Source organism: Hyperolius riggenbachi, chromosome 11 (assembly GCF_040937935.1).
Source record: "Hyperolius riggenbachi isolate aHypRig1 chromosome 11, aHypRig1.pri, whole genome shotgun sequence".
In the NCBI taxonomy this organism is placed as follows: domain Eukaryota; kingdom Metazoa; phylum Chordata; class Amphibia; order Anura; family Hyperoliidae; genus Hyperolius; species Hyperolius riggenbachi.
The window spans coordinates 53,676,987-53,700,019 of record NC_090656.1 but is presented as its reverse complement, the minus strand read 5'-3'; the positions used below and the strand labels follow the sequence as shown (position 1 = coordinate 53,700,019).

The 23,033-nt window shown below is 47.8% G+C and overlaps 1 protein-coding gene across 1 annotated transcript in view; it reads right to left on the bottom strand.

Annotated features, from left to right (window-relative positions):
* Positions 1–23,033, bottom strand: part of LOC137538591 (fatty acyl-CoA hydrolase precursor, medium chain-like) — a 65,993-nt gene that overhangs the window by 31,242 nt on the left and 11,718 nt on the right. Inside the window, exons 3-8 of the mRNA XM_068260859.1 lie at positions 20,886–21,024; positions 16,937–17,070; positions 12,333–12,486; positions 10,260–10,373; positions 2,692–2,787; positions 1,730–1,870 (exon numbers count right to left, since the gene is read on the bottom strand). Of these exons, the coding sequence (XP_068116960.1) occupies positions 1,730–1,870; positions 2,692–2,787; positions 10,260–10,373; positions 12,333–12,486; positions 16,937–17,070; positions 20,886–21,024 (778 nt within the window). The remainder of the gene's footprint in view (positions 1–1,729; positions 1,871–2,691; positions 2,788–10,259; positions 10,374–12,332; positions 12,487–16,936; positions 17,071–20,885; positions 21,025–23,033) is intronic.

Genomic DNA, 23,033 nt, shown 5'->3' with positions numbered 1-23,033 from the left:
ATCCGGATGATTCGACTCACAAAAAAGATCTGGATCAAATGAACTATTCATTCATGATCCGGACAACACTAAAGTCCTACCATGAGTCTCTGCAGTGCAGTGAATATTAATTAGCCATGTGGCTGGCTGCTGAGGAGGAGTGGAGACCTCCTCCTCCAACATTACTGAGCATGTGCAAACAGTCTAACGTGGCTTAGCCCAGTATAACTACAGCATGCAGCACTTTGTTTAAACGTGCTGCATTACAATGTAACGCAACGTGTGCACTGTGAAAAGCACAATTGATTTTACAGTGCTGTGAGTTAGGCTGCGTTACTGGCTGCTGTAACGTGGGACTTTAACGTCCCACTGTGAAACCAGCCTTAAGGAACTACAAGTCCCACAATGCATTTGCCTTTATAAACCATGGCTGTGACTGTCAGACTCCTGCAATGCATCGTGGGACTTGTAGTTCCTTAACAGCTGGAGAGCCAAGTTTGCAGATCACTGTATAGCAGGTTTGAGAGGACTTTACTTATAGCAAATGATTATAGAGTTTATATATATGCCTCCATTTTTTGTTTCCTTGTGAACACTTTACCCCAGGGCCGGGCCGACACATAGGCTGGCAAGGCTACAGTGAGGTCATTGAGGGGCGCAGGATCAATTTCTTCCTATTAGCTGTGTGCCCGCACTGCCCGGCGCCCGCCCCGCTATTTGCCTCTGTTAGTTTGGTGTTGCGAGCGGCAGTGGCGCAGATTGCCTTGTACTCTCTCCGAGAGAGAGTGTACAGTGGTTGCCATGGTGACGAATGTCGTCGGCGCCGCCCCCCACCCAGCCGCGTATTCTTGTAACTAATGCATGATTAGTTACAAAAATACCAGCAGCGGCTGGGCGGGGGGCGGCGCCGACGACATTCGTCACCATGGCAAACACTGTACACTCTCTCTCGGAGAGAGTACAAAGCAATCTGCGCCACTGCCGCTCGCAACACCAAACTAACAGAGGCAAATAGCGGGGCGGGCGCCGGGCAGTGCGGGCACACAGCTAATAGGAAGAAATTGATCCTGCGACTGCATCTCACGTAAGCCTATGCTTACTGTGCCTGACGCTTCCTGGTGGCTCCCCCGTGACTCCTGCTCCACCCCCTTCTGTTGACGCTGGCTGGCTGTTGTTGTGTGTTTGCCTGAGACCGCCTGCCTTCTTCTCATGAATGTCCCTCACAGGCGTCTTCTGGCTGCTGGCTGTGTAGTGGGGACTGACACCCGTGGTAATATTTTCAATTTACAGTTAGTAGTACTACTGCAAGTACTTAGATCCTCATCCTGATTCCTGAATGAGTGGTTCCTGGTTGTGTGGCCAGCTTTGTGGTGATCACCAATGCTGGCCGGAGGGACTTGGACTGTAAGGGGGGGGCGCTATTGGGCAGCTCAGCCTCTGCTGGTCTTGGACCTTGTCCCGGCCCTGCTTTACCCCTGCTGAGAGTTGTATTCTATTACAACTGTTCTGCATTCATTGGATGCCTTAATTACAACATCGAGAAGGTCTCACTCTAATTTATGACCAAAAGATAAGACTTATTAAGGCACTCAATTACTTTTATTGCAGAAAAATGTATCTCCTTTTCAATGTCCAGCGTATATAAGCTTATTTTTACTGATGGATTACACGGTACAACACTCTACTGCTTCTATCTTGAAGCAAGGAAGGCTCTGGTACCATGGAGTATTCACAGCACAATTCCCATCACCTGTGGTAGCATCCAGCCAAACTCATGGTTACAGACACCCAGAAGAAAGGGGACCTCGTGGCTCTCACCGCTGGCCAGGACCTCTTCTGCTGGCTTGGTTAAGAAGACTCCATCCACAGTGACAGGCAATGGTAAGAATTGCTGAGAAGAGAAACACAAAATAACACTGAAACAGTCTTTATTTTTGTGTTAGTATTCCAGAGCTGCCAAAATGGGCCCCTTTTTTGCAGATATGCATCCTATTGATGAGCCAAATTCTTGTTATGTTTTTTTTTTTTTCCTCTTCCGGTGTCTCTCTTTTGGGTCTGATGTACGGATCAGGATAAGAGGGGGTGTCGTAGAGTTTTAATTGTCATCCGGAAGTTATTATGGCATATAGATGACATTTTGTCAGCTTTATCATTGGTCCCTAAGTGCATGATGTTGAGAAAATGAGCTCATTGTATCCGCTATTTCTTTCTACAGATTGTGTCAGAAGTGACTAAAGTGTGAGATGGAAAAGCTTGCGGCTTGCAGCGTGACTGAAATGCACCAGCTCAATCATCTCATTTTTATTGCACAAAATGAACAGGAATAGACAACGCGTATCGCAGGTGTTCTCCACTTCAACAGATCAGTAATACTGTATGGCAAAAGGAGAGCACCTCAGTCTTTTTGTGCAATACATATTTGTTTTTATGTTAAGTCACTTTTGGCTATTACACTCTACAGGAGAGGTAGGGTAACTACTGCCTCTACTTTTTAACACTTTTTTCAATGATTTAATTTTTTTTGGCCATTTCCATCCACCAGTCTGTCACTGTAAACAATGACAATGTGGCATTCTCACGCAAAGAAGTGGCTCCTGTGGACCTAGTTTCTGTGGTCCTGGTGCCCTGGGCCAATCTCCCCCAGATTACTCATCCTAGAAACAGCCCTACAATATGGCATCTCTGGATGGAAGTCTCATGGATGGAACATACCATTTTTAAAGCAATAGTCAAGATGTCCTCCTGCGATTTCAGCCTGAGGCATTCCACCACTGAGGTCGGTTGACAGCCAGACAGCTCCGACACCAGCTTCCAAAACAGAGAACATTTCGTTTACATATTTCATCTCTTATAACAGGAAAGACTTGCAATATATTCTGAGCTGTAAAATTCTGCTGAAAGAAAACTTCTGTCACCAGGCGCGTCGCTAGGGTGTTTTATGTGGGGCACCGCCCCTGAACCTGTTGCCATGGTTCCCCCGGATACAATGCAGTTAGGTGCCCCACCTCTCTCCCCCCCCGCAGTTTGGGAGCTTCCCGCTCCTGCCGTGATCAGACCTCAGATCGCGGCGACTGGAGAAGGCAGAGCAGGATGCACTTAAAATGTGCTAGTGACATCAATTTCTGTATGTGCGTCCTGCTCTGCCTTCCCCAGTTGCCGCAATTTGAGGTCTGTAGCGTTGCAACCAGCCCTCCCGGCTCCCACTCAGCAAAGCGCCGAGTTCAGAATCGCCCCCCAGCCCAACATAACAAAGCGCCCAGCATAGCAAAGCCCCCCAGCCCAGCATAACACAGTGCCCAGCCCAGCATAACAAAGCCCCCAGCATAACGAACACCCCAGCCCAGCATAACAAAGCCTCCAGCATAACGAACACCAAAGCCCAGCATAGCAAAGTCCCCAGCAAAGCAAAGCCCCCAACCCAGCATAACAAAGCCCCCAGCATAGCAAAGCCCCCAGCCCAGCAAAGCACCCGGGCCTCAGCAAAGTCTTCAGCAAAACAAAGCCCCAGCCCAGCAAAGCCCTGTGCCCTAGCAAAGCCCCTGGGCCCCAGCAAAGCAAAGCTTCCAGCAAAGCAAAACCCCCAGCCCAGCAAAGCGCCCAAAATGCCCCCAGCCCAGCAAAGCCCCCAGCAGTTTGCCCAGCCCAGCAAAGCCTCCAAGAAATCACCCAGCAAAGCCCCAGGCCCAGCACCCAGCAAAGCCAGGCTGGCTCAGCATCACCACCAGCCAGGCCAGCCCAGCATCACCACCAGCCAAGCAGCCCAGCATCACCACCAGCAAGCCCAGCATAACCAACAGCCAAGTATAGCACACAAGCCAGCCGAAGACAAGACAGAAGCCAGGTGAGGGGATTATATATGTGAAATACTGCCTATTTAATATATTTGTTACACTACTGCTATGTTCATCGTGTACATTTTACCCCACTTATGACCAAGCCCACTTTCCCATGACATGATTACGCCCATTTTTTTTTTGCCACAGCACCACCCCTCCAAATGTACAGCAAGTTAGGATGATCTGAGATGCAGTGACATGTGCTCCTAACTAGGTGACAGCTCACACTTGTCCGTTCTGAAAAAACACGCCATTTTCCACATGCACGATTCTACTACACTTGCGTTTTTTGCAATTTCTTTTTTATATAAACATTCATGGGCATTTTTGTGATTTTTATATGCCTTTGTATGCAAAAATTCACCTTGTGATTTTTCTGTGAATATCGATGAAGCCAATTTACATGAATATACTTATAATTAACTTCAAAACTGCACACCAATCTTCACCAGGGTTGCCAACCTAATTTCTATTTTTTTACGGACAAAAGGCCCAAAAAAGCAGGACACCCAAAATTTTGGACGGACGGGGGCGGAGTTGGGGGCGGAGTTGGGGGCGGAGTCAAAAGCGCAGTTTTAAGTAGAGTTGTGGGTAGCGCTAAGCTCTGGGCATCATCATTATTTTTAGTATTTATATAGCCAGGGCTGTGGAGTTGGACTCTGGCAGTCAGGTGACACAGGGGAGAGATGAAATTACATCTGGTGATTAGTCACAGATGAGGGAGGGGGGATTAGACAGGCTAAACTCTCTAAATACATACAGTGAGCATTTCTCTCTGTTTTCCTTCTGTCCTGTGCAAAAGGTCAGGTCCACTTTAAGTTCCAGCAGTGTGCCTGTGTTGTTTATAGAAGGGGGAGCACTGTGTGTGACTGAATAGGATGCAAGCAGCTCAGTGACACAGAAAGCCCCAGGTTGCCCATTCTCTCACTGTCCCTCACCTCAGTATAATGGTGGCGGACCAGCATGCCATGCTTACCCTGTCCCCGCCCCAAGCCCCAACCAGTCCCATAGACTCCCAGGCTCCCACTCCCAGGCCAGCCCCAGCCCCCAGGGGTGCCTCTCTCCCTCAGAGACTCACAGTTAGTGTGCTGGCTCCTGGCCTGGGTCGACTCGGCTGTTAGTGGTCTGGTCGCTCCTCCTGGCTGCAGTGGCTGGACCTGGCTGGCAGATGGCGGCTGCTGGGCTGTGTGGGGGTGGGGCGGGCTCCAGTCTGCTCTGCTCTCTCTGCTGTAGGAGACTCACTCTGCCAAGGCTCTCAGAGCTCAGACTACTCAACTCGAGTCAGGCTGCTGATCTCCTTCTGTGGCAGCTCGCAGCCTCGCACTGCTGCTCGGTCGGTCCTGCTGCTGCAGCTGATCGGCTCCTCCTGAGTCCTGCCCTGCTGCGTGGTGGCTCGGCGGCTGTGCTGTGTGTGTGTCCCCTGAGTGAGTGTGCTGTCTGTGTGCCGTGGCTGTGCTGCGACCTCATCCGACCTGGCTGGCTGCCGCCCGTGTGACGCACACTCCTCTCTCCTCGTGACACTGACTCGACTCGCTGGCTGCTGTGGGCTCACTGGGCTGGGCCAGCTCCCTCCCGGCTGCATCTCTTATTGGGCAGAGAGTGGCACCAGCGCCAAGAAGAGGTGAGCTGATTGGAGCAGCCAGCAGGGGACACCCGGGGAGGAGAGGGCGGCCGAGGGGAGACTGAGGGAGGGGGGAAAAAGAGCGCGCGCATGCGCAGAACAGATTAGAGTAATTTATGCAGTTTTAGACGGACGACTGCCCAGGAAATACGGGCAGTACGGACAGCTCCATTTTGAGAGCTTTTGTACGGACAGTCCGTCTTTTGACGGACGCTTGGCAACCCTGATCTTCACGCAAAATGCACATTTTTATGTGAATTTTCTGTTCTCATTGCCTTGCATTGAAACAGAAATCAGGCATTTTACACATAAAAAAGCAGACCTGCTGTTTGAATTTTAAACACAAAAAGTTTGTATATATGATATATAAATATATAACAGCCGTTGGCTTTTATCTGGCATGCAAGGTATTCTTTGGGCTTGATTCACAAAGCGGTGCTAACCTACTTAGCACGTCTAAAGTCTTTAGACGTGCTAACCAGGGTGCTAAGTAGGTTAGCACCGGATTTCTCAATCAGATCGCGCACTAGATCGTGCAAAGTTTTACGCGCGCAATGTCCCATAGGCTTTAATGGGCACTTCGCGCGGTGCGCCCTGCGCTCTGTGCAGTGTGCGCGTAAGGTTTTACGCGCATAAAGTTTTGCGCAAGTAAAGTTTTATGCGCGAAAAGCTTGTTTAGACGTGCTTAGGGGGTTTTCACAGGTGTGCTAACAGTTAGCACCGCTTTGTGAATCAAGCACTATATCTACAGTACTATAAGATATCAAAGTATCACCTTTGGAGAAAATGTGAATTGGATTGGGCCCAGTGTGTCTAAAAAATAATCTTAATAAAAGTTCCATAATTAATTAACTGACAATGGGTTTTACCTTTCCGATAACTGCGCCTATCGTTAAGTCATTAAAGTTCTTAAAAGGAACTCCAGTGAAAATAATGTAATAAAAAAGTGCTTAATTTTTACAATAATTATGTATAAATGATTTAGTCAGTGTTTGCCGCCCATTGTAAAAACTTTCCTCTCCCTGATTTACATTCTGACATTTATCACATGGTGACATTTTTACTGCTGGCAGGTGATATCACTGAAAGTAGCTGCTGCTTGCTTTTTTGGCAGTTGGAAACAGCTGTAAACAACTATTTACCACAATGCAACGAGGTCCACAGACAGGAAACTGCCTGGACCATGATCTTCACAGTTTCCTGTAGGAGGAGTTTCACCACAACATCAGCCATACAGAGCCCCCTGATGATCCGTTTGTGGAAAAAAAAATAGATTTCTCATGTAAAATGGGGTATCAGCTACTGATTGGGATGAAGTTCAATTCTTGGTTACGGTTTCTCTTTAAAGAAACTCTGTAACAAAATTTTCAGCCTTATTTCTTCTATCCTATGAGTTCCTAGACCTGTTCTAATGTGGTCTGTCTTACTGCAGCCTTTCCTAGTTGCACAGTGGCTATATTATCTCTGTTATATAATCTAATCTTCGTTCCTTTGTCAGCTTTGTCGGCTCAGGCAGAAATGTGCTGCTCTGCTGTGATAGTTAGAAGTTATACACACCCTCTCCTCGCCCCCTTCAGGCTCTGTACGAGTCACAGACTGAGCTTCTCTCAGCCTATCACATGCTGGTTAGCAGCCATGTTTTTTGTTTGTAAACAATGCCTAAAACTGGCAATTACAAGCCAGGATTGCAGCAGGGAGTGGCAGAAATAGCAAAGAGGGGTCCAGAAGAAGATAATTAATAAAATGGTATGCTTTTTATTGTAAGAATTTTAGAATACAGATTCTCTTTAAAGGGGATATCCAGGCATATAAAAATTGACATTTACTTACCTGGGGCTTCCTCCAGCTCCTTGCAGCCAACATGTCCCTCGAAGCAGCTCTGCTCCGAGCCACCGGCCCGGGGTCCCCGCCGGTGCAGAGGCACACCTCGCGAGGTCATCCTCTACTGCACCTGCATGAGCGCCGCTGTCAATCACTTGAACGTGGTGTGTACTGCGCAGGTGCAGAACTACTGTGTCTGCGCAGTACACTCCTCACCATGTGCGAGTGATTGACAGCGGCGCTCACTCAGGTAGTGGTTATAGGGGGTGGTGGTGTTGGTGGGGATGGCTGAGTTCAGACCTATAATGATTTACGGGCGAGTGGGAGGGTTACTGCAGCTGACACGCATTGATCCTTGCAGCTCTGGAGTAGTGATGGGCGAACACCTGGATGTTCGGGTTCGGGCCGAACAGGCCGAACATGGGCCAGATGTTCGGCATGTTCGGCCCGAACCCCGAACTCAATGCAAGTCAATGGGGACCCGAACATGCCGCAATACGGCCCCCCTATGGGGTCGCAGGCATAAAGGGGGAGCATGCCCCGATCGCGGGGGGGGGGGGGGTGGAAATTCCCCCCACCCCCTCCGCTAGCGCTCCCCCCTCTGCCCGCTTCCCCAGAAAAAAGTTGGCGTAAAGTTAAATATTACCGGTGGTGGCTGCTGCAGTGGCTGGCTGGCAGTGGTGTGAGTGAGGACTAGGAGGAGGAGTCCGAGTATGACGCATTGAGGCCAGGCAGCGGGCGGTTCAGCGGTAGTACCCTTGTGGTACTTCCGCCCTTTCTCTGACCTCACGTCCTCTACGTGATGACGCATACGATGGTACGCGTGACGCGTACCCTCGTATGCGTCATCACGTAGAGGACGTGAGGTCAGAGAAAGGGCGGAAGTACCACAAGGGTACTACCGCTGAACCGCTCGCTGCCTGGCCTCAACGCGTCATACTCGGACTCCTCCTCCTCATTCACACCACTGCCAGCCAGCCACTGCAGCAGCCACCACCGGTAATATTTAACTTTACGCCAACTTTTTTATGGGGAAGCGGGCAGAGGGGGGGGAGCGCTAGCGGAGGGGTTGGGGGGAATTTCCGACCACCACCCCCCCCCCCGCGATCGGGGCATGCTCCCCCCTTATGCCTGCGACCCCATAGGGGGGCGGTATTCGGCCGAACAGGGGCCCTGTTCGGCCCTGTTCAGCCGGGCATTTAGTAGTTCGGGCGAACCCGAACGGTTTGGCCGAACACCATCAGGTGTTCGGCCGAACTCGAACATCACCCGAACAGGGTGATGTTCTGCAGAACCCGAACAGTGGCGAACACTGTTCGCCCAACACTACTCTGGAGCTGTACATTAGTAGTTTTATGAATTCTGAAATAGGTACTTTTGAAGCTCACGTTACAGCCTGGCAGTGCATTTGGAGGGTTAGGGCTGGTTCACATGAGCGTCTAAACTCGGTGGTTGCGGCATTCATCATTCAAAAGTAATCAAGCTCTGTCCATTCAAGTGAATGGAAGTACAGTACTTTTTAAATGACAGTTATGGTTTTTCACATTGTTGACGTGAACACTGCGCTAGAACCTGTTGTCTCATCCTGGACGCTACATGTAGTTCCCTAGGGGGCTCAAAATGTGTCCTGGCAATGGAATGATGGGCACCAATGTTTGCTCGGTAGCAGAAAAGCATTTAGCATTGGCTAAACGACACGTGGCAGAAGTCGGTGTGAACCGGCTGTTAGTTAATAATAAATAGCTCTCATTAAGTATAAATATGAATTGGCGATAGCATCAATATGAGGCTGTAGTTGTGTGAAGGGTCAGCAGAGACATTTTCTTCTAACATGCCACATTCACACAGCAGAGAAACAGATCCCTGATATGAGCACTAAACAGGGCCGGATTTACCATATGGCACTGTAGGCTCGTGCCTATAGGTGCCTGATAATGGAAAGGCGTCTCACTCCCCTCTCTAAGTGCCTCCCTCCTGCTTCATCTGTGCAGAGCCTCAAGCAAAGTGTAAATGAGGTGTTAATCAGTCAGGTCTTGGCATTCCACTGATGAGATCTCCCTTCAGTCAGAAGCACCTCTAACTACCTAATATAGAGGGTACTTCTAGCTACCTAATATTAAGTTGCACCTGTAGCTATCTATGATGGGGAAAGGAAGTAACGGAGAAGTGACAGCTGCACCAGACATTGTAGGTTCATGGAGGGCGAAGTCTGTGCCTTCCGGCTCCTGTGAAGTAAATCCGGGCCTGGCCCTAAATATAGAAAATGTTGACATTCTTTTATATACATAACAGCAGCAGAACGTAATCCTCATTGCGCAGACAGTATCATTTGTAAACCAAAAATGACAAAATTGTGTGTTTACTAAACAGAATAAACGTTTGCACAGTGCACAGGCGTGTGGCCAGGAATCACTATGCTGCTGGCAATTACAGCAATGCTTACTTGCTAAATACAAGGCTTTCGTGGAGTCTTAAACTTTGATCCTCTAGAGCATCACGCAACGCTGGTGCGTCTGCAAAGGGGACAGGGCTGCAGTGCGTTAGCTGACACTGGCTCTATAACCTTCCACTGATTCCAGGCCACCTCCTTGCTCTAGTGTGAGGAGGTTCACACCTTCCAGATCACCACCACTACAACAAACCCTGATCGTCTATGTATCCCCCCAGCACACCGGAAAACAAAAATTAAGTGCTGGGAGATGTAGATGATTGCGGTAAAGGACGGGAAAGGATTAAAAAAAATAGCAGGCGAGCAAAAGAGCATGCAATCATAGAGAGATGCTCATTGCTCGGCTGAACAGAGTGTTATGGTACAACAATTGCCCCGAGGAAGTGGACTCCTACCCATGAAACGCATTGTCAGTGCATAATACATTTGTTATATGAAGTTGTCATTTTTAAGGTAAGCAGCCTCTTCTTCATTTCTGTTGATTTTAAATTAGTTTTATACACCACTTGGTGCCTCTCAGCCCCCCCCCCCCCCATTATGCAACCATACGTACAGCTTGGTAGACATTGAGGTCTTCAGGTGTGTTGGCCGCTATACCGGGCATCAACATGACCCCACTTTCAGCGATGGCTCTGTGGAACAGCCCCTTGGACAGTGGAGACAGTACCTGGCATGGGAGGAGGGGGAGACATGTATATCACTGAAATGTGAAGTACAATACACATAGATATGTATATAGACCCAAATGGCATCTCTCCTGGCCAGTGGGCGGAGCCATGCCTTTTTACCTTTGTGATCCCGGAATACAGCAACCACAACTGGTTTATAGCATAACTCTTACCCTATAATGTACATACAGCCCTTTCAGAGTATTTTGAGTGTAAGCTATATGTTTGAGTGATTCGGTGGCTCTTATTCAATTCACTTTCTTACCTACATTTTTTCCGAGGATATTATTTTTCATCTTCTGTTTAAAATAACTGTTAAGTACTCTGCAATTGAAAAAGTATCAAAGGGTAGGCAAAATAGTACTGTCAAAAGTATGCTGAGTATTTTCTTGCTTGCTAGTGGCTTAAAGGGCATTTATTGATATGGTGTTAAAAAAAATCAGTTAGGAGAAATTTTGGGAGAAAAGGTGATATTTTCAATAAAATGCCTTTGACCACTACAGGCATTGTCCCCCTTATGAACCAGAGCAATTTTCACATTTCAATGCTCCTCCCATTCATTCACAAATAACTTTATAACTAATTATCACATCAACATGATCTATATCTTGTTTTTTTCACCACCAATTAGGCTTTCTTTAGGTGGTTCTTTTTTGCTAAGAATTATTTTATTCTATATGCATGTTAACAGGAACACTATGGGAAAAAAATTTGAAAATGTGTTATTTCTCAGTTTTCAGCCGTTATAGTTTAATGGGTTATGTTATTTTATTTATTTTATGTATGTAGGTGTAATTTTACTATTTGGCCACCAGATTTCCCCCCACTTGTATCTCTGTATACAGTGAACAGATGCTTTGTGTGTGGGTTTTACTTTCATGTTGTCAATGACCTCTGGTATCTTATTGATGCTGGTGATCATTGATCACAGGCACTGTAATCAGTAAATGGGACATTCCCATTCACTAATCGGTCTACTAATGGGCGTCTACTAACGTGAACACATGCGGGACCACACGGGAGCGTGCGTAGCAGCGATCATGACTTGGTACATATATCTATGCCCTTGGAGCTAAGATGAAGTCTCTGAAGGCACAGATATACGGTATGAAAATTCATAAGAGGTTAAAGCAAATCTGAAGCGAAAATAAACTTATGAGTTAATGAATTGTATTAGAATATTACATTTCTATGATCTATTCGAGAAAAGATTTCTCATGAGAAAGGGGGAATCAGCTCCTCCTCCTTGGTTACAGTTCCTCTTTAAAGCAAACCTGTGAGATCCTTAGGAGAGAAAGTTAGATACTTGTAGACAAGCGGTTCCGGCCTACTGTGTAGGTGCGGCTGCACTCGCTTGCATGAAAAGGAACACATCCACATAATATCCGGCATAAGTGGGTGGGATAGGTGTGGGCTGGTGGGGAGGACAGAGGGAGTTGGCGGAGGAGCGTCCTCATAGGACAGCGCTCTCAACTATACAAGTATAGCTGAGAGCAAAGCATCTTTAAATTTCCCTCCAGGGATCCATTTTGGTTCCTTAACAAACCAATGGGGAACCTCCTGATTTATTTCTCTTGTTCCTACTGCCCTCCTTAACATACCCTGCAAATTTAGTGTTTCTAGCACATAAGGGGGCTTTGCTATTAACTGCTAAAGTCGGTGGCTGTTGAAACATTTCCCATACTCAGAATGAGAACTTTAAAATTGATTTTCTCAAAAGCTATAAGGTCTTTTTGAAAAATTGCTCTCTCTCTTGTACCTACTGTCCTCCTTCACATACCCTGCAAATTTGGTGTTTATAGCATGTAAGGGGCCTTTTCTATTAACCGCTAAAATCGGCGGCCGTTAGCCTGCCATTTAAGTCTATGCAGCCCACCGTGAACGGCCAGTTCTCAAACATTTGCAGTAAATTTGCGTTTGCGCACCAAAAATTGGATGTTCCCTACATCACTACTTACCAAGGCTGAGACGCTCACTCCTCCAGCAGACTCTCCGAAAATAGTCACAGACTCGGGGTCTCCTCCAAAATGAGCAATATTTTCTTGCACCCAATAGAGGGCAGCAACCTGGTCCATAAATCCTAGATTGCCAGGCAACTCTTCATCTCCGGTACTGGTGCAAAAGAAGAATTCAAATACATTAAAGGGAAGGTTCAAGCAAAAAAAAAAAATGAGATTCACTTACCTGGGGCTTCTACCAGCCCCATGTAGCCATCCTGTGCCCTCGTAGTCACTCACTGCTGCTCCAGTCCCCCGCTGGCAGCTTTCTGACCTCGGAGGTCAGGGCCACATTGCATACATTTTTACACATTCCAGCTAGTGCAGGAACAAAAATTTACGCGTTTCACCACTAACGCGTAAAAATGTAGGTGTTAATGTTCCTGCACTAGCGGGAATGTGTAAAAATGTACGCAATTTGGCCCTGACCTCCGAGGTCAGAAAGCTGCCAGCGGGGGACTGGAGCAGCAGTGAGTGACTACGAGGGCACAGAATGGCTGCATGGGGCTGGTAGAAGCCCCAGGTAAGTGAATCTCATTTTTTTTTTTGCTTGGACCTTCCCTTTAAGCAAGAGAATTATGATGCTTGAAATTACTGTTAAACCAACCCTGAAGCAAGAAAAAAAGGACTTTCCTAAGAAAAGGTAAAGCTCTGGATTCCATGTAGCCTTCCTGGTCCTCTCTCTTTGTACTCATTCCAGCGCTGTCCCCTCAATGAAATTATTTGACCTGCAGGTAGAATATGTCTTCAGCCCTCCTTGGGCAGTCTTCGGAAATTTTTGAGTACTTTCACGAGCGGGCCCTTACTGCCGATGCTCCATGGAGTACAAAAGGTGTCCATTTTGGATGGTGGACAGCAGGTCATAAATAGATGGAGAGAGGACTGGGAAGGCTCTGTGGGATCCGGAGCCTTCTCTTTTCTTAGGTGAATATCGAAAACTTTTGTTTCAGGTCCCTTCAGGGTTCCAAATACATTTGTTGGCCCAGGAGGCAGAAGTTGGGACTAGCAAATCAAAGCTTCTAGGAACTGATCCAGCTATCCAGCATTTGTGTTAAGTAGTCATTGATTTGCATTATCCAACTTCTGCCCCCTGGATGAAACTAATGCCATGTATTCTAGTAATCGTTAACTCTTTGGTTGTCTCTGAGAACAGAAATGACAGTGCTGGGGTTGCCTTCAAGTCTTTCCTAAGACATTGTTCTATACAGTTAACATCATTTGAATTTCTCTTGAAATAATCAACCTACGATTCCCTTCATGCAGCAGATTGTGGCTCGCAGAGAAATGGATGCACTGAAAGCCAATCGGTTTATATTGCATAACTGCCAAACAGTGAACTTGCTTATAGAAAACAAGAAGAAAATGACTTACATAAATGATCAGTTAGTCACTACAGGGCTGCACCATCAAATCAGCAGGTCTTGCCCAAGTTGAGATGCTCTGGGGTATGTCGGCTGCTGAGTAAGCTCTTAGTGTTGGCTGTGCAATGTTTCACCTCAGTGCAAGACTGGCTGACAGGCTTCCTCCCAAGTCCCAAGGATGCCATATCACCAGGGCCGGATTTAGGACAAGGCCGCCTAGGCCATGGCCTAGGGCACCATAAGGGCAAGGGCACCAAAGCAGCAGGCTAAACTGGTGCAGCATTTGCAGGCTTGCAAATGCTGCAATGCAGGGAGATCAGGCGAGCACCTGACCGCAGTACTCTGCTGCTAGCCACCTGTGAAGCAGCCATCTTGCTCTCTGTGTACATTTGCATTGTGGCCAGTGGCTATGGACTTGGGCAGCATTGGAGACAGAAAGGAAGAGGAAGCTTCTGTACTGGAGATGGGAGGAGAAATGAGTGACACAGATGGCTTCTGCAGTGTGAAGATGAGCTGGCTACCTATACTGAAGGGGGGGGTGGCAAAAGGAGGGATTAAGGTAGTCATCTGGCTACCTATACTGGAGGGAAAGGGGGGAGGGGTCATCTGGCTACCTATACTGGGGGGCTCATCAGGCTACCTATACTAGAGGGAAGGGGGGAGGGGTAATCTGGCTTCCTATACTGGAAGGAAGAGGGGAGGGGTCATCTCGCTACCTATACCGAAGCAGGGTGACTGGTGACAGTGGCCTTGGGCAGTAAAGAGTACAAATCCGGCCCTGCATATCACACACACTTTATTTCTACAATGTATTTAGCAGTTGGCCCGGGGATCAGGTTTAACAGTGGCAATTACCAAACTTATGAGGTGGTATCGTGTAGCTTTAATCATCACCTGGAAGTTATTATGGTATATTGATGAAATTGTGTCAGTGTCATTGGCAGTGGCTCTTAAATGCATTATGTTGAGAAAATCAGCGGATTGTAGCATTGACTAAAGTGTGAGATGGAAAAGACTGAGCCTCGCAGTATGATAAAGTTCTTACATCTACAGGGTAATAGTGCCCGACCACAAAAAATCCTGTTCCAACCTTACCTGCCAACGTCAGCCTTGAAAATAATGCCATGTTTGTTTCTGGAAAGGGGTTACTTAGCAAATGTGGAGCCCAGCGTGCAGACACCATAGACGTGCGCAGCTCATCATGAATAGTTTTCCAGAATGATCGCTACAATTAGCTGACACTGACAAAATATCATCATTATACCATTGTCACGCTGGTGCGTGATGAGGAAACGTACAGATAATATACAACAGTAATACAAGGTAATAGTCTGGTTCAGTCAGAACTTGTGCACAAGTTTGTCGAGAGGCGCATTGCCACTATTGGACCTTTTTGAGCTTGCACTCCTTGCCTGTAGTGTTGGGCGAACAGTGTTCGCCACTGTTCGGGTTCTGCAGAACATCACCCTGTTCGGGTGATGTTCGAGTTCGGCCGAACACCTCATGGTGTTCGGCCTTTTAAGTTCGGGTTCGCCCCGAACTTCTGTATGCCCCCGAACAGGGCCGAACAGGGCCCCTGTTCGGGCGAACAGGGCCCTGTTCGGCCGAACAGGCCGCAATACGGCCCCCCTATGAGGTCGCAGGCATAAGGGGGGAGCATGCCCCGATCGCGGGGGGGGTCGGAAATTCCCCCCACCCCCTCCGCTAGCGCTCCCCCCTCTGCCCGCTTCCCCATTCAAAAGTTTCAAGAAGTACCTGTATAGCGGATGGCCTGGCAGTGGGCGGCACTGTGGAGTGAGGAGGAGGAGGAGTCCGGAGAGTGACGAGTTGAGGGAGGCCGGGCAGCGGGCGTGAGGTCAGAGAAAGGGCGGAACTTCCGCCCTTTCTCTGACCTCACGCCCGCTGCCCGGCCTCCCTCAACTCGTCACTCTCCGGACTCCTCCTCCTCCTCACTCCACAGTGCCGCCCACTGCCAGGCCATCCGCTATACAGGTACTTCTTGAAACTTTTGAATGGGGAAGCGGGCAGAGGGGGGAGCGCTAGCGGAGGGGGTGGGGGGAATTTCCGACCCCCCCCGCGATCGGGGCATGCTCCCCCCTTATGCCTGCGACCCCATAGGGCCCCCAAAATAGGGATGTTCGGGAAGTTCGGGGTTCGGCCCGAACATGCCGAACATCTCGGCCATGTTCGGCGAACTTTCCCGAACCCGAACATCCAGGTGTTCGCCCATCACTACTTGCCTGATGAAGCGGGTTTTACCTGCGAAACGCATTGCGGAGTGCCAAAATAAATTGTTATTTGCGATTTGAACAATCTCGATTGTCCACCATTTCAGGAGGTAAGTCCACCTGTACTCCTCCTTTTTAGTTGTTTTTAGATCATTTTAACCTGCCTGGCGCCTCTATCCAAATTTGCACAAGTTTGTTGAGGTACAGAATCGTGAAACAAATCGTAGTCAAATCGAGCAGGGTCATACACGTATATCAGATGTCAGTCGAATTACAAGGATCAGGTAATAACTGAGTCAGAGACAGGCCGAGTCGATAACGGGAATCAGATGACTGAGGTCCAGAATCGTAAGGCAAGAGCGGGGTCAAAAGGCAGGCAAAAGTCGGTACACATAAATAAACAATAGATATGATTTTCCTAGTAAATTACAATTTACAGCTATCAATGATCACTAACAACGACTGACTAACTGGAGTACATATATATGGTGAGTACCACTATATATGATGTAGCTCAAAGGTAGCTAGCTAGGGCCAAGAACCAGCGAACTGATTAGTATCAAGGCCAGTGAATGACTGAAGACACTGGCCTTAAATACAGTCTCCAAGATAGCAGTCACTCCCTCACTGAGTGATGTCACAAGGACATCCCCCTGCTGGCCGCCTAAACCCTCCTCCTGAGTCTATAAGGCTCACTCAGACTCACGCGTGCGTGATGCGACCCGGAAGACACTGCCGGAGGGATGCCGGGGATGCCGCCAGAGGATTACGGTGCAGAAGACCTGTCGGAAGGCTCCAGCGCAGGAGTCCCGCCGCTCGCCCGGACCACGCCGGAGACGCCGCGGGACCTGCCGCTGGAAGACAAGGTTCTTACAACCGTAATAACTTCCAGGTGATAAGTAAAACTTTATGATAACCCCTCGTATATTGATATGAGTTTCACATCAAACTTGTAAATAAAAAAGGTAAAAATTACCTAAAAAATCCCAGAATCCCTAGCCTGTATTGAATGGATACCACCACAACATTCTCATAGGCACTGAGGGCGGATCCGTCATACAGGCTGGCTCCTCCGACCAACAGTCCACCCCCGTGTATGAAGAACATGACCTAAAAGAAAACACACAATGGGCCACATTTCGTTACTTTTTCTCTTTACTTTTCTCCAAGGAGATAATGGCCAGCCACAACTCACTAAGCTCATCTTCTGTCTTTAATAACAATTCTGTGCTGAGTGTTACAACAGACCACAATGTAAAGTGATGTATTCTTAGCAGTCTGCTTTATTTTTTACTATATTAGACATACAGTATACTGTAAAAAGGGTAAAACAACAAACACACCTTAAATCCAAAACAAAAGCTCTGCATATGCACTAGTTGCAAACATATAAATGGGAGAGGCTGGCCATAGAATAAGCTTACAGTTTTGTACACAGGAGAAAAATGCAGTGCTTCTTAGCACAAACTGTATCCGGGTGAGTAGCTGCATAAGTGTGTAGAGCCTAATTATAGACAACGTGCACCCCATGCATTCAGAACACAATTTTACTAATTTAAGCAGAAGGGCACTCTGTATAGAGAGAAAAATATGCACAGCAGGCACACAGAGAGGGAGAGACACCAAGCATAATACAGGATCCTCTCAAAAAATTTGCATATTGTGATAAAGTTCATTATTTTCTGTAATGTACGGATAAACATTAGACTTTCATATATTTTAGATTCATTACACACAACTGAAGTAGTTCAAGCATTTTATTGTTTTAATATTGATGATTTTGGCATACAGCTCATGAAAACCCAAATTTCCTATCTCAAAAAATTAGCATATTTCATCCGACCAATAAAAGAAAAGTGTTTTTAAAACAAAAAAGTCAACCTTCAAATAATTATGTTCAGTTATGCACTCAATACTTGGTCGGGAATCCTTTTGCAGAAATGACTGCTTCAATGCGGCGTGGCATGGAGGCAATCAGCCTGTGGCACTGCTCAGGTGTTATGGAGGCCCAGGATGCTTCAATAGCGGCCTTAAGCTCATCCAGAGTTTTGGGTCTTGCGTCTCTCAACTTTCTCTTCACAATATCCCACAGATTCTCTATGGGGTTCAGGTCAGGAGAGTTGGCAGGCCAATTGAGCACAGTAATACCATGGTCAGTAAACCATTTACCAGTGGTTTTGGCACTGTGAGCAGGTGCCAGGTCGTGCTGAAAAATGAAATCTTCATCTCCATAAAGCTTTTCAGCAGATGGAAGCATGAAGTGCTCCAAAATCTCCTGATAGCTAGCTGCATTGACCCTGCCCTTGATAAAACACAGTGGACCAACACCAGCAGCTGACATGGCACCCCAGACCATCACTGACTGTGGGTACTTGACACTGGACTTCAGGCATTTTGGCATTTCCCTCTCCCCAGTCTTCCTCCAGACTCTGGCACCTTGATTTCCGAATGACATGTAAAAGTTGCTTTCATCCGAAAAAAGTACTTTGGACCACTGAGCAACAGTCCAGTGCTGCTTCTCTGTAGCCCAGGTAAGGCACTTCTGCGGCTGTTTGTGGTTCAAAAGTGGGTTCATGCTTCCATCTGCTGAATAGTTCATGCTTCCATCTGCCCGCGTGTGCTCCTCCCCTCCCTATCTACTGCATGTGTAAATAACTACAGAGGTGATAACTTAAGGACTGAAGTGATAAGATAAAACTCTTGCTATGAAAACATATCACTACTTCTTCCATGTGTATCATCCATGTACAGAAGCCCCTCCCATTCCATATGCAGCCCCCTCTTCCATGTGTAACATCCATATACAGCAGCGCCCCTCCAATTCCATGTGCCACCCCCTCTTCCATGTGTAACATTCATGTACAGCAGCACCACTCCCATTCCATGTGCAGCCCCTCTTCTATGTGTATCATCCATGTGCAGCAGCCCCTCCCATTCCATGTGCCGGCCCCTCTCCCATGTGTATCATCCATGTACAGCAGCTCCTCCCATTCCATGTGCCGGCCCCTCTCCCATGTGTATCATCCATGTACAGCAGCTCCTCCCATTCCATGTGCCGGCCCCTCTCCCATGTGTATCATCCATGTACAGCAGCTCCTCCCATTCCATGTACCGGCCCCTCTCCCATGTGTATCATCCATGTACAGCAGCCCTTCCCATTCCATGTGCCAGCTCCTCTTTCATGTATATCTTCCATGTACAGCAGACCCTCTCATTCCATATGCAGCCCCCTCTTCCATATACAACATTCATGTACAGCAACCCCTCCCATTCCATGTGCAACCCCCCTTCCATGTGTAACATTCATTTACAGCAGCCCCCTCCCATTCCATGTGCAGCCCCCTCTTCCATATGTAACATCCATGTACAGCAGCCCCTCCCATTCCATGTGCAGCCACCCTTCCATGTGTAACATTCATGTACAGCAGCCCCCTCCCATTCCATGTGCAGCCCCCCTTCCATGTGTAAAATCCATGTACAGCAGCCCCCTCCCATTCCATGTTCAGCCCCCTCTTCCATGTGTACCTTCCATGTACAGCAGCCCCCTACCATTCCATGTGCAGCACCCTCTTCCATGTGTACCTTCCATGTACAGCAGCCCCTCCCATTCCATGTGCAGCCCCCTCTACCATGTGCATAGCCGGCCTTTGATATGAGCGACCGGAGCGGTCGCTCAGGGCGCCAGCTTCCAAGGGGGCGCCTATAGCTGGTTACCTATACTGAGCTACACCTGATTTCCTATACTGAGGGCACCTATAGCTTTACTGAGGGCTCCAACACCTGCCTACCTTTACTGACGGCCCCAACACCTGGCTACCGATACTGGAGGCACCTACGCCTGGCTACCTATGGGGGATGGTGACCTTCAACAGACTTCCTATACTGGGGGCACCTATGCTTGGCAACCTATATTGAGGGCACCTACACATGAGATCCTATACTTGGGGCACCTATACCTGGCTACCTACCTATACTGAGTCTGAGGGCGTTTGGGGGGGGGGGGCACACTGTGGCTATAATGGTGCAAATTGACAGTGCTGTGCTATCATTCTAAATGGGGTCGGGGGGGCTGATAACTGTCCCACTGATTGTTTTTATTAATATTCCTGAAAGGTTCTACCCTTCATTTTTAAGTGTATTCAGGATAATGCACTCTTTCCATCCATTTGTGGTTATTAATAGTATTTTTTCTATTATATATATGTGACGTGTCACAGAGATCTGAAAATGTGGTGTGATGTGTCACAACGTCAAAAAGGTTGGGAACCACTGTCCTAGCAGATATCTCAGGAGAAAAGGGGAATTGCATATGGGCCTGTGTGTGAGTGTACGTGTGTGTGTGTATATATGCACTCGGGAAGAGGATGAAGGGGGGGGGGGGGGCCACAAAAATCAGGTTTCGCTCAGGGCGCTGTGAAACCTAAGGCCGGCCCTGACCATGTGTACCTTCCATGCACAGCAGCCCCCTCCCATTTCATGTGCATCCCCCTCTTCCATGTGTAACAGCCGTGTACAGCAGTCCCTCTCTTTCATGTATAGATCCTGGGCAATAGTTCCCCTCTTGCATGAGTTGTTCCCCATTTGAAGCCTCCCTGTTTCATTTGAAACTTCCTTTCCGATCTGTAGGAACTTCTCTTCCATGTTTAGCCGCCCTGTTGGGCAGCAGCCACCAAAGGCCTGGGCCTTTGTTGCCTTTCCAGAAACCCGGCCCTGTTGTAACAAGTGCTTACCATGCCAGCCTCTACAGCAAGCAGGAAGTGGCTCTGGATCGTGCTACCTGGACACAAATATACAGTATATATATATATATTTTATGAACATCATAGAAGAAAACTAACACTAGCAGCAAAAGACCAGATTACAAACAAGATAACAATAACGTGCAATAAATGCTGCTTGCTTGCTGTTGTTCTTGTGATACTCACGGGTAGCTTTGACTCCTTCTGTCTGTCGGTCGGAGTGAAGACATTGAGGTACAGGCAATCCTCAGAGAGTGGCGGCATCTTAAAAGTAATTTTATAGTCGACGGACATTTCATCTAACATACTCACATCCTGCAAACACCTGAAAGGCCACAGAACAGAAAGCAAGTCTTCAAACATTTTCCATTATACGGGTATCCACAGTGGTGTAGCAATAGAGGATGCAGAGGTGGCGAACACACCGGGGCCCTCGGGTGAGAGGGGCCCCAAGGGGCCATCTCTCAACTGCAATATTAGCTTTTTATTGGTCCCGTGCTGATAATAATCACTTCTATAGATGCTGCCTTTAAATAGTAGTAGTCATTAACAAACTGTTCCTCATCCCCGTCTCGTACTTCAGACACTGTAGTTGTCCTTGGCAGGTTTTGTTGACCTGTATCAATTGTTATGTATAGAGTGCTTGGAGGGACCATTGTAAAACTTGCACTGGGGCCCAGAGCTCCTTAGCTACGCCACTGGGTGTCCAAACTGAAAAATGAATCTCCCATTAAAGTTTCCTATTGTCCTAAGCATTAAAGGGGAAATGAAGTAAGAGGTATACGGAGGCTGCCATATTTATTTACTTTTAATCAATACCAGTTGCCTGGCAGCCCTGCTGGTCTATTTCTCTGCAGTAGTATCTGAATAACACCAGAAACAAGCATGCAGCTAGTCTTGTCAGATCTGACTTTAAAGTCAGAAACACCTGATCTGCTGCTTGCTTGTTCAGGGGCTATGGCTAATAGTATTAGAGGCAGAGGATCAGCAGGGCTGCCAGGCAACTGGTATTGCTTAAAAGGAAATAAACATGGCAGCCTCCATATACCTCTCTCTTCAGTTGTCCTTTAAAAATCAGTCAATTGAATGACATATCTTACATATAAAGTAATAGATTTACATTAAAGAACATATTATGAGGACCAAGCTTAAACAGACACAGGTTATTAACCTCCTGAGCGATAATCCCGAGCTGAGCTCGGGGTATATCGCGCAGGAGGATTTCTCAGGCCCTGGTGGGCCGATTTGCATAATTTTTTTTTTGTTACACGCAGCTAGCACTTTGCTAGCTGCGTGTAACTTCCGATCGCCGCCGCTCGCCGCCGATCCGCCACCGCTCGCCGTGCCGTGCAGCCCCCCCCCCCCCTACCGACCCCTTGCGCAGCCTGGCCAATCAGTGCCAGGCAGCGCTGAGGGGTGGATCGGGACTCCCTCTGACGTCACGACGTCCATGACGTCGGTGACGTCATCCCGCCCTGTCGCCATGGCGACCGGGGAAGCCCAGCAGGAAATCCCGTTCTGAACGGGATTTCCTGCTTACTCTGATCGCCGAAGGCGATCGGAGTGGGTGGGGGGATGCCGCTGCGCTGCGGCTATCATGTAGCGAGCCCTGGGCTCGCTACATGATTTAAAAAATAAAAAAATTTAAAAAATAGTGCTGCGCCACCTCCTGGGCGATATAATTGTATCGCCCAGAGGGTTAAGCAATAATAGTGAAGTATATGAACAACATTTTTATCAACAGTATACTATAAGAATTGTTATAATTACATTACATCTTCTGTAGTGGAGCTTCCCGAGACGGAGCTGAACAATCTGGAGATTGGGGGAGTAGAATCCACCCTGCTAAGTAAGCATTAAACAATCTAAGGAGAGATTAGCTGTTCCTCTGAGACCTGCTACAACATGTGTAGTGATAGTTATCCCACATCCTTCTGGGCACTGGAGGTGAGTATGTTACTCTTGTTTAAATTGCCACCCCTGCATCCACAGAGTACCTCCTAATCTTATGGGTTGGTATTGTTCAAAGGACAGAGCCCTACGCTGGTGGTCTCTGGATTCTCTTCAGAATACAAGCCTGCATGGGGTACAAGGGTTTGACATGTTTGCCCGCAGTGCGTTTATCTTGTACTGACATGTTTGGCCGCATTGCGTGTATTTTGTACTGACATGTTTGCCCGCAGTGCGTTTATCTTGTACTGACATGTTTGGCCGCATTGCGTGTATTTTGTACTGACATGTTTGCCCGCAGTGCGTTTATCTTTTACTGACATGTTTGGCCGCATTGCGTGTATTTTGTACTGACATGTTTGCCCGCAGTGCGTTTATCTTGTA